The sequence below is a fragment of the Podarcis raffonei genome, chromosome 9 (assembly GCF_027172205.1).
Source record: "Podarcis raffonei isolate rPodRaf1 chromosome 9, rPodRaf1.pri, whole genome shotgun sequence".
Taxonomy (NCBI): Eukaryota; Metazoa; Chordata; class Lepidosauria; order Squamata; family Lacertidae; genus Podarcis; species Podarcis raffonei.
Genome location: NC_070610.1, coordinates 38989247 through 39001620, shown reverse-complemented (window position 1 = coordinate 39001620; position 12374 = coordinate 38989247). Strand labels below are relative to the sequence as shown.

The 12374-nt window shown below is 39.7% G+C and overlaps 1 protein-coding gene across 8 annotated transcripts in view; it reads left to right on the top strand.

Annotated features, from left to right (window-relative positions):
• Positions 1-12374, top strand: part of RAPGEF2 (Rap guanine nucleotide exchange factor 2) — a 155755-nt gene that overhangs the window by 115664 nt on the left and 27717 nt on the right. For all 8 annotated transcript variants that reach the window (XM_053402966.1, XM_053402963.1, XM_053402967.1 and 5 more), the window contains 3 exons: positions 7915-8092; positions 8411-8547; positions 9927-10085. In XM_053402966.1, the coding sequence (XP_053258941.1) occupies positions 7915-8092; positions 8411-8547; positions 9927-10085 (474 nt within the window). The remainder of the gene's footprint in view (positions 1-7914; positions 8093-8410; positions 8548-9926; positions 10086-12374) is intronic.

The window sequence follows — 12374 nt, the reverse complement described above, 5'->3', positions numbered from 1 at the left end:
GCTGCCTTCCAGTTTCACACACAAAAAAAACCTGTGAAAAGAGGCACCCCTCCCCCATTCTCAGGACACTTTTGCATTTTGGTGAGCACAGGGTTTAGAATTTACTTTATTGCTGCAAGGTGTCCATGGTTGGGTGTACATTTCTCTATACTTTAAATATTTATTAGCACTCTGCAGTCTCTCTGTCTGCCTGGGATTTTTGATCCATAGGAGGAATTACCTCACAACATTTTCTACTCAACTTTAAATGAAGTGGGGGGGGGGAGAGGGAGGCTGGATACTGAATTCCTGAGCATGGTTCACTTGCTGATTTTGCTTTTTACCTTTTAATGTCTCTCAACACTGATTTATTTAAAAGTAAAAGGCCTTCACTTAAAACCATAACAATGAGCAGTTGTCAGGTACACAGCTGAGTCCAGCTGAGAATTTAAGGAGTTTCCAGAAAAGGAAAACACACAGGAAGGTTGAAGAATGGTAGAGTACCAGCGAGATGATTTGTAGAATGATTGAAAGAACATTAAGAAGCATGCCTTGGCCAACTTGAAAGTAACAACAAATTGTGCACCTATCCATGAAAAGTTCTTCACACTTTCTCACTTCTTTGATACTTTTTTTCTTAAAAATAATAATAAGCAATTCAAAGAGCAGCTTAATTTTCACTGGGGTTTTGAAGGTGGAATAACCAAAAACAAAGCAAAAGATAGCCTTTGGCCGAACTAAATCCAGAAGATAAAATCATTGTAAGTGATAGACTAGGCAAACATATATTGATTCAACAATATTAATATAATGGCTTCAGTCTTTGGCTGTATCATGTGACTATTACAATATAGCACTGATTATTTATCCAAGATATTCAGTCTAGATGATAACTCAGGGAACTAGTGCAATTTCACGACTTATTTATACCCTATTGTCCCCCAAATCAAGGGGGTACCTAGTGTTTTCCTTGTTTCCAACAGGTCTGTTGCTTAACCTGTTTCCTTTAGGGACTCCCTCCATCTGGATGACCTTATTAAGCATTGAATTACAACAGAATTGAGCAGCCAGGCATTTGTTTAGTCTTGCTCTTCTGATGCAGTGAACCATCCAAAATTACAAGCCAAATCAAAAAGCTGAACCAAGAAGGAAATACACAATCTTGAGATATAAAGAAAGCTACATTGTTCAATACTTTTACATCTGGAGGCTTCTTGCAGAATAAGTGATCCTGAATACAGTATCCTTATCCCATTAGAGTTGTACTTACGGATATTGGCCTTGTGTCATCTCAAAGTCTTTTCTTCATACTTAGTACATTGGTTCATGTGCCCCTTATTCTGCAAATATCTAGTCAATTTCCTTTATGCTTGTGCCATAATGTGTATGGTGCTTTATAAGATAACAAAGTACAGGTCTCTACCAGGAGGAACTAACAAATCTAATGTTCAACATGGAAGCAGTAGCAGAGAGGGTAAGGATGATTAAGGTAAGAGCCAGCCAGTGCAGGTGTTATGGGAGGGTGGTTTTATAGCCTGGTCAATGAATGATTTTGGCAGCAAAATAGAGGATGGAGATGAGAGAGGGCTAAATGTGACAACAGCAAGCTAGAGAGGAGAATAGTGTAGCAATTAAAGTTTGGGGATGATTAGAGCATGAACCAAACTTCTGCACAAAAGTCAGAGAGGCTATTTTCATAATGTTGTACTGGGAGAAGCAACTTGACTTAACAGATTGTATAAAATGGAATGGAGGAATTAAAGATAAACACAAAGCTGATCAGCAAGTGTCTGATCAACAAGTGGGTAGTAATCTTATCAATGGATAAGGAGCATGTGCAAAGACAGTAAGGTTCAGTAGGAAAGTTCAGCCCTGTATGTATTGAGACAACAATGAAACATAAAATAGGGAAACCAAAAAGCAGTTGGAAATGAAGGATTGGATGTAGAAGGAATGTTATTGGACAGAGAGGTAGAGTTGGGTGTCATCAGTGTGTACTGAAAGCCACAAAGTTTAATGAAGTCACTAAGGAACAGTATAGTTAGAGAAAATAGCAGAAGGCTGAGAATAACTCCCTGTGGAGGTTCAGCAGAGAAGAACTTTCCCTATGGAAACAGTGATCGAGTAATTAGACTGATAGGAAATAAACCAGCTAAGAACAGAGCCATAGAAACAGAGTACGTAAAAGGAGCAAAGCAGAAAAAGTAATGAACTGTATTAGAGGCAACAAAAGCACCAATGAGAAGAAGAAGAAGAAGAAGAAGAAGAAGAAGAAGAAGAAGAAGAAGAAGAAGTAGAAGTAGAAGTAGATAGATAGATAGATACCTTTTGGATTTGGCATTGAGGAGTGATTTGATGAGGGTAGCTTCAGTGGAGTTCAAGAGGTAGAAGCCAGATTACAGGGAACTATGAGAGGAATTGAGAGAAATTTAAGACAGGGAAGTACGTGGCACAGTCCAGTGATTCGAAAGCAAAGGGTAAAGCTCAGATTATTTTTTTAAGAATGTGAAAAAGAGAGGCATATTTAAATGCAGAAAGGAAAGAGCCAGAGGATGTGGAGAAATTTAATATGTGGAAGGATATTTGTGATAAAAAGATATGACACCCAGGAGGGCAGGTAATAAAGGACAACATAATAGTCAACCAAAGAGAAAGCAAAAATTGGTTGAAGTAGGTTTAAGAGGCAAAATACCTAGAAATGAGAGGAAAGATGTGCATTTTGGATACTGTGTTCATGATTGTGTGATGAACAGAAATTCTCATTTACATGAGTAAATCAGGACCATGTGTGTGAGGTGGATCTACTCTTTACAACCGCATTTTGGTCCAAGCAAATTTTTTTTAAAAAAAATTATATTTTTAAAAAAATTATATTTTATTAATTTTCCATACATTCATACCACATTACAATTTCTATTAAATTTTCCAATTTTTACTTCCTTCGGCTTCTCTGCCAATCATCCAAATTCTAACTTCTTTAATTCACATTTCCAAATTTTGCTATTGCCTTTATACCTACCCCCCACTTCTATTTTGCCTTTTTACAATATTTCTTATGCTGTTACAGAGCTTCTCTAAATGCCACTAGCGTTATTTCATTATCACTTATACATTCCCAGTATTCAACTAATTTCCCCCAGTCCTCGATGAACTTTTGATCTCGTAGATATCTGATCTTCCCAGTCAGTTTATCAAGTTTTTTTATCAAGCAAAATTTTCCCCTTAGTTTGGTGAGAAACAGTAAACTGGTATACAATGTATGTCAGAAACATAATGCAAGGGAGAAGGGTTAACCTTCCTCCTACACAATAAGATCCCACCTGTATTGTCCTTTCCTCCTGGCAGCAGCTGCTTTAAAAAGGGGCACATATCATTAGGCTATGTATTCATCATTATGTGTTGTTTGACTCAAAGAGATTGACTTGAGGATGTTGGCTAAAGGCTGGGGTATTTAGAGGGTTCAATAGTTAGTTGAGAAAGCTGGGGCAAACAAATCTAGAGTTGGTTGATGAACTGTACTTAACCCCTGAAGAGCATAAGGGAGACATGGCAGAGAACTAGGAATGTTTCCAAGAAAGCCTTTCACCACTTGACTGCAGGTGACAAATGGAGCAAGAAGTAGAATATACAGAAGGCAGAGAGTGTGCATGTTGAAGGAGAGAATGTGTTGCTCAGATTGGATGAACTCTGTGGCACAACCTGAGCATTTCCAAGTGAAGTAGAGAACAAGAAAATGCCCAAAGTCATATGTTGGGGAATGCATCCCAAAGCAAACATAGAAGGAATGAGGGACAGGAGATGGGAAGCAGCTGTGTCACAGAGACAATGAATGTTAAGTTCAGGAGGAAGGTACAGAAGTTGTCAGAGTCTGAATGGAAAGTTGAGAGTGGCCAGGAGGTGATACAGGATAGAAATATAGAGATGACATGCAAAGGGGAACAGATTTTTGTGGAATGAATTTGGGAGGCAGTGGAATGAGAGGTCAGCAGAAGCAGGGAGAATTTGGGAGTGCAAAGGCCACCACCACAGTAACCTCCAGTGAGAAGTGTGTGGAAGAAAGTAATTTGAAAGGAAAGGGCAACAGTCTCAGGAGGGGGCAGTAAAGTATTTGAGAGAGCTGGTATTATGCTTATGTAGAATTAGTAGTTGTTTATGACATGTGAGCAATAGAAATTAAAATGCATATTTTGTTTTGTTCTGTGGTGCTGTACTAGAGACTACTTTCTGTTTTCACATTGTTGCAGGTAACTTTGTTTATAGGTTGGGAAATAGATGAGTATGTTACTTTATTGAATTGAACAAGCACTTAATAAAAACTACTATCCATCATTTGTTATTTAACATAGTCTAGTAGACACAAATAAATGAACTAGAAAATGAATTGTGGAAGATAAGAGACTTTTGTAGTTCTCAGAAGGTTGATATCCATATATATTATACTTACTCTTTTTAAAATGGTAAATTATGTAAATATTAATGTTACTGACTACACTGTGGGTTTTGTTAGTGTGGTTTCTTCCTTTAGTTGTTTGGGCACCTTCTTATGGAGACATTCACAAATCACACCCAGAAGTAATGGTTCACCTTATGTTTGATTATGGAGTAAAAAATAGTAGCTGCAAATATTACTTATGGTGTTGTGTGCTCAGTTAACTCTTTCCAGTATTTGCTTCATATGAAGTATTTAATACTGCAGGTTTAAGAGCAACTATGCAATGAAAATATATTCATAGACGTCCTTTTGAGTTGAATAAATCATGAAGCTGAATCTTGAGATGCTTTCGGCAATAATCTGAGAATATTCCTGTTTAAATATTCATGTTTGTTTCTAAAATTGTATGTCATGTGTTATACATAAAAGACAAATCCATTTAAAACAAGAATTACTTGCCAATATGAAATCTCCTACAATCATTATTTGTAAGAGGTCATTGAGGTCCCTTTGAATATACTGAAAAATTCTAATACTTTTGCAGGGTCAGGGTAAGCAGTTTGCTCTCTGCCCTGCAAAACAGTAGTATTGTGTAGCATTCAAGCTTTTCTTGGAATGTTGTGCTATCCCAAATTCCACGTCCGTAACAAATTCCTGGCCTTTAAGGCTAGATTGTATCTTCAAAAATACTGATAGTGGCAATTGGATGGATAATACTAGGTAACCAAACATCCAATACCTTCCCCACATTGCCCAAAGGCTGCAGTCACCATACCTCATGATTTAGACTTCAATTTGGATGTTAAGAGCTGTCAGTACACCAGTACACCACGGTGCCTGGCCACACTAATTTAAGGGGCACTTACCTTCTTCGTTTGTTACCTATTGAAAAAATAATAAATGGATGTTATGGTGCCAGTTTAAAAAATGTGGTCTTTATGTAGAGGCTGCCATGAACCACTTTTGAATAATTATGCATCAATATGGTGGTCATAACCTTTTATTGGACTTTGATGCATGGTCTAACCTAATGGCATTTTCATCAGCTGTCCATATAACCTGGCCACCCTGCAGAGGTAGCTTTTAATAAATTGATTAAGTATACTCATACACCCAAAAAAAGAAAAAAAGAGAAACTTCATCATATTCAGCCAAACTTAACACAAGTGATATTCCAATTTGACATAATTTCACTACATACCTAGATGCTTAACAGATTGCTTGAACTTGAATTCTTCCACCCCAGTACAGTTTATTCAGTTTGAAGTTGTGTGTATCATTTGTACTAGTCCACAAATACAGCAAAAGCTAATCCTGACGAACTCCTTGAAACAGAGCAGTGGCTGATAATTAAAGCCTAGGCTTAGGAAGCAAAGGCATGTATAATAATCTGTCACTAGGAATATTATACAATTGACATGGTCTTGTTGCTTCATTTCAATTTTTGAATATTTGCTTTCAGTTAGGGTGCATCTAGACAAGTGTTTCCGTTGCATCATAGAAAGGTGTTTCTGAACTGCAGAGGTTTAAACAACAGTGCAAGGCCATTTGCCAAAAAAGCTTTCAAAGTGCACTGCAAATACCCTACGATCAGGATTCTGCACTGTGAAGCCCCCCACACCTGTCATATTTGGCCCAGCAGGGGTGGGAGGATAAGAATTTGACTCTCTGGCCAGAAAGTTTTCTCACCCTTGTAGCACAGCATCCTGTTTCTTGCAGTGGCCAGCCCCAATGCCAATAGAAAGTTCACAAGCAGGGCATGAGTGCAAAAGCCCTCTCCTGCCGCCTCCTGGTTTACAGAAGCATGCGGTCTATGATCCTTAAAGATAAAGTCTATGCAAATAGTATAGTTTGTGTTCAACATGGCTAATAATTTGTTTGCTCAAGAAACATAGAAAGTGACTGTATACTAGGTCAGGTTTATGGACCTTAGATTTTCTGCTAAAATGGCTTTTAACCAGAGATAAAACTTGAGGTCCTGGAAACCTGTTGCCTGTTAGAGTAGATGATACTAGATTAGCTGAACAAATCTGGCATGGCCACATCATTGGGCTGAAATAAAGCACAGTGTATTTGGGTGGTTAATGGATTAATACCTCTAAATGGAGTCTATAAGTGAAAAGGGACTATCAGTTAAGACTAAAACAAAAGGTTTGGGGGGGGCAGATAAATTTGTTCCAGTAGGAAAAGTCTTTTCAGTACCATACTTGGAATAGCTTGGCTAGAGTGTCAAATCCACAATTTTTATGCTAGAGCATTTATTCAGCTGTCCATTGAAAACAACTTTTTAAAATTCTATAAGGATAGAACATCTGTGGAAAGTCTAGCATGTGCATCTCATATAATCTCATATCTCAAATTAACATTTTTTTTAAAAAAACATACTTGACCTTTTCTACTGCTATCTGACCTTTAATATTTTAGCCCCAAGTCTAGTAAACATCAGTTTGGAAAGCAATGGTTTACAGAGCATTCTCAATAGTCTTCATCTCCTTCAAATCATAACAGTTGAAGCTTAGCAGATGCTGTGGCATTAAATCTACTTCTGCAGAAAAAGCAGCTTTATTTCAAACGGCAGGCAAATATGTTTGGGATTTATTAAGTGTTTCATCTTAGAACTGAAACAATAAAATGTATTCACCTCTAGTTACCTATTAATGACCTTAAGCCATGTGTTGGCTGGATTTTCTGATTTCCATATGATCGACAGAGCAGATTAGAATTGGGAGATAGTGTTCTTCCTCTCTGGTACACGTACAGTGTCTGGAAGTGAACTCCCATATCTGATAGACTGGCTGTTTGCAATTTTACGATACAAATGTGACCTGCATCCAGATGCTGCAGCGTGGAGTTTTTCTATTCATGGTTCCATCCATGTCCTCTTGTAGGGTACCCTATTGCATTCCAGCAGCACCCCAATTTTTCTGCCCCAATCAGACATTATTCTGTGGCCAGTGAGCATGCCAAGTCCTCATTGAGCTGTTCCTTTGCATGGAGTAGGGGTAGAGGCTCTTAGGTTTCTGTTCTTGAAAATTATCTGTACTTCTACAAAACATAAGAGCTCCCCAAAGCATGCTGAAGCATCCCATTTGCTTCTTGGTAGCTCTGCTTTGCCTTTGGTGGTGCTCACCTGCTGAGTTCATGACTGAAGTGAGTGATTAATTGATGTCAGTGTTCTAGGTTTCATCGCGAACATGTAATACTTAAATGGGTTTGAAAATGGGACTAAGAAATGGGTTTGAAAATGGGACTAAGCAGCACCCACAAATATATTAACCTTGCTTTCGATTTAAGTATGTTCCAGGTGTGTCTACTTTACCCAAAATACAGTGAATTCCTGTTATATACTTCCCACAGGTAATGGAAAAGTGCTGAGAAAAAATGAACCTTGGCTTGTCCGTGGAGTAAATATTAAATTCGCTTCATGTACATGTTTTGAGTTGTGTTTAGTATTATAAGAGGCCTCTGAATGTTTTTTTCTCGATACTTAATGATCATTTCAGGCCACAGAGAGTGAAGCTGGCGATATGGATCTGAGTGGGTTACCAGAGACAGCAGTGGATTCTGAGGATGATGATGATGAAGAGGATATTGAGAGGGCTTCTGATCCTCTAATGAGCAGGGATATTGTTAGAGATTGCCTGGAGAAAGACCCAATAGACAGGACAGATGATGATATTGGTAAGAAACCCAGCAGAGGAAGATGTTAGTGGCATTTGCAGTTTCTTTAACATGTATTTTATTTTCCAAAATTTTACTAAATGACACTTTAACAAAAAAAAAGATTTTTAATATAATAAACAAAAGGAAGTTGTAAAATGCTTGAAACGTAGTATGATTTATGACTTGTTAAACCTGTAGAATATAATGAAAATACAGCACACAACACATTGTGGAATAATACAAGCTTAGAATCCCATGGCATATTCCTAAAATCTCATTATCAAGTAGTTGTCATTGCTTATATATGTTTAACTCGGTGAGTTCATTATTCTTTAGAACAACTCCTGGAATTCATGCATCAGTTACCCGCTTTTGCTAATATGACAATGTCAGTGAGGAGAGAACTCTGTGCTGTGATGGTGTTTGCAGTCGTAGAAAGGGCGGGGACCATAGTTCTAAATGATGGAGAAGAGGTAAGTAGTTGCATAATTCAGTGGTCCTTCCTGAGAGATCTAAAACTTCTTTTTTATGTTCTTAACCCCCCCCCCGATAAAATATTTTTGCACCGGTGCTTACAGATAACCATTTGCTGAACAGAATATTCTTGATGTAGCTTGGACTTAGACTTCAGTTCAGTTCACTTTCACATTTGTAGTAGATCACAGATGGGTGTAATGTAGCCTGAATGTTATGCCAGTGAAAAATGGTATTAAATGTATGCAGCTTCCTATGTTCCTGTATTTGCAAGCCCTTCCTTACAACCACAAGGCTTCAGTTTGACAGATAACATCAGATGCAAATTAGTTGCAGCAACTGCAGTGATCTATAACTGCCAACTGCCCCACCCTCCGTGTTCTAAAACTGCCAGCTTGGCTTAGAGCATCTTTTGATCAGAGGAGTTGAGAGTCAGGAGTGAAAGCGATAGAGTGCTGTCTGGTTTGGTCGTGCGATATTAGTGTTGGGTGTGTGATATCAGCGTTGGGTGTGTGATATCAGCGTTGGGTGTGTGATATCAGCGTTGGGTGTGTGATATCAGCATTTAGTGTGTGATATCAGCGTTGGGTGTGCGATATCAGCATTGGGTGTGCGATATCAGTGTTGGGTGTGCGATATCAGTGTTTAGTGTGTGATATCAGCATTGGGTGTGCGATATCAGCGTTGGGTGTGCGATATCGGGGTTTAGTGTGTGATATCAGCGTTGGGTGTGCAATATCAGCGTTGGGTGTGTGATATCAGTGTTGGGTGTGTGATATCAGTGTTGGGTGTGCGATATCAGCATTGGGTGTGTGATATCAGTGTTGGGTGTGTGATAACAGCATTTGGTGTGTGATATCAGCGTTGGGTGTGCGATATCAGTGAGTGTTGTAGGCATGCGGAAAGTGTGCTCGAAGTGTACCTGTCTGCATGCAGATTCTGAAGAGAGAGCAGAGCAAGCAAGTGTAAGAAAGAGCTTGAGAGATCAGGAGCCATGTGTCACGCAGCCCTCGGATGGTTTGGCAAGCTCAAATGTGACCCATGGGTCTGAAAAGGTTAGCTGTCCTGTTCCATACTGCTTATAGCAGAAGCAAATCCAATGTTTAATCTTCTTTGCCTTAAAAGTAGCTGATAAATAAGGCAGCATATCCAGTAGATATGTCTGCATCTCCTTTAACCTCTGTACATGTGTAAAGTTTATGTTGGTAAAACTGCAGGATCATGAAGTGGTTTTTTATTATGTATACGTGTACTTTCCCGCTTTTTTCATTTCCCTTTTGCAAGCATTTATTGAAAAACAAATTCACACAATGATACCTAAAAAGGTGAAATGGTTTTCCTATGTTTGTATGTCTCAAACTCTATGTTTCATTTTTAGCTGGACTCCTGGTCTGTTATTTTGAATGGTTCTGTGGAAGTAACCCATCCTGAAGGAAGATCAGAAATATTATGCATGGGAAACAGTTTTGGTGTTTCCCCTACCATGGACAAAGAATACATGAAAGGAGTAATGAGAACCAAAGTGGATGATTGCCAGGTAGAAAATAAAATCTGAATTACCTGTTAGAATAATATGCAAATATATGACAGGCTCAGATGTAATGCTGAATTATTATTGGTGTGTTTTCCTCTCTTCTCTAGCACAGCTGTGTGGAAGAGATCAGAATATGTGGTTACTCAATGATAAAGCTGGCCAGTGGGTTGGATCCAGAATTCCCTTACCTTCCACAGGCCACTTTTGACAGGTGGTCAGGATCACCCACCTGCCACTCACATAACATAAAACATAACATAACATAACATAAGAACATAACATCAGGTGACCTAACTTTGAACCCATGGCATAGGAATCAGGAGCCACTCTTAAGAGCATCCACTTCCTCCTTTGCGGTCTCAGCTTGAATTCAAGCTGCAAAGATTCCTGCCAAGAGTGATTCTTGCATTTGGTGGTGGATTTAAATTCAGTGCAAAATGCAAGTGCCACTCTTGGAAGAGATGACTTCATTCAGAAGTTCCAGTTGGAGAGTTCTAAGTGGAGCCAATCGCCAACAAGGCACAATTGGCACTAAATTTACATGAACAGTTCCTAAGTGGAACAAAGCAGAGCATGCATTTGACACAAAATGCAAAAGACAACAAATGTAAGTCCCGCACCAGGAGTACACTACTCTAGTGTGTCTTTGCAGCCGCAGCTTGACGTTCTTCACACATGCTGTCATATGGTATCAGCTCTGGGACAGTTGGGTGCGGCTGAGGAAAAACAGCTTTGTGAGTGCTAGACCCCAGGAGGAAAGATGGAGCCCAGCCACCCAGGTGAAGGCAGCCTCGTGGTACAGAGACTCCCTGATGCTGATACTAGGCCCAACGCTCGCCAGCAGCATCAGGCAGCCCTGTTCTGCAAGGCTGGATAGGGTGGCTTGCACCGTACACCTTGTGAAGTGGCGCAGAGGCTGCCTGATGGTGGTGCTGGGGCAAAGCATACACTTGGCTACTGCCTGGCTGCCTTCACCTGGGAGGGTGGGCTGTGTCTTTCTTCCAAGGGAATACAACCACCCCATGAAGAAAGAGGCAGCCTGCCTGCTTGGGTGAAGGCAGTCAAATGTATGGAGCCTGACAGGTTTGGTGCTCTTGGCTACTACCACCTAGTCCATCTTCTGGGAGTGGAGGGCGAATGGGCTATCGCTTTTTCCTAGAAGAAAGAGGTAGCTTGCCCACCTCCCCCACACCAGCCAAGGTGGAGGCAGCCTCGGAAAGGAGCCTGTCAGGCTCCATCCCAGGGCTCCCTCCATCTTTGAGGAGGGGGAGGGGTGAGCGGGCTATCTCTCTCCCCTCCAGAAAGAGGTAGCTCACCCACGCCAGCGAAGGCAGAGGGAGCCTCAGAAAGGAGTCCCTGCCGCTCGCACGCCATAGATCTGGAGATCTATGCCTGATCTATGGGTTTGGGAAACGTCAACAGGCTTTCCCATTTGGATAAATGGGTCTTAACAACTGACTACTTGTTAGGGTCTTCATCCTGTTTTAAATATGTTTGTGTTTTAATTTTTTAAAGAATTATTTTACATTTAAATCGCCTTGAAACTATAAATTTAGAAGGAAATTAATATAACAAGGGTAGCAACAACAATAATAAACCACAGTATGAAGTTGTTTACTAAACCATAAAAAGAACAGCCAAGGGTTATCCAGGTTTGGACAACTACCAACTGGGGTTGATCAGTTAGCTAAAACCTTAAGTTAGTTAAAAATGGAAGTGACTGCTTCTGTACTTCTACCCATCGCTGTGCCAAAGGAGGAATATGGAGAGGTGAGCTGGCCAGCCTGAGGCTCACTCACATAGCACTAAACTGTATTGCAGCTGAACAAAGCCATTATGTGCCATAAATATGAGAACATTAAGTGATGTAAACTTGTGGCTGTAATATAACTTCAGTGTCTCAAGCGTGGCCTCATTGATCTGTCAAAAAACCAAAATGAATATCCCGTGTTTGTGGTTAATGAACCTATTTGCAGCACTTGTTAGTAAAGATCACATTCTTATGAATTTTAAATGAAAGAATATTAATTTGAAATATATGAATATTTATTCATTTCTTTCTTTGTTCTTAAATGCTGTATTTCAAGGTAGAGCCTGCCCAATGTGGCTTACAAAATGTAATTAGTTTGTATTAAATGCAGGATAATTTAGATTCATATTCATAACAGATAGAGAGAGGAGTGCCTTGCTGCTGCTGCTTCTCCCTCTGATGGCCTCAGCAGTTGTAGTTGGCAGTTAGACAGAGGGAGAATCTCAGCTGCAGTTGTATCCAAGAATATAAAAAGCTGTAAT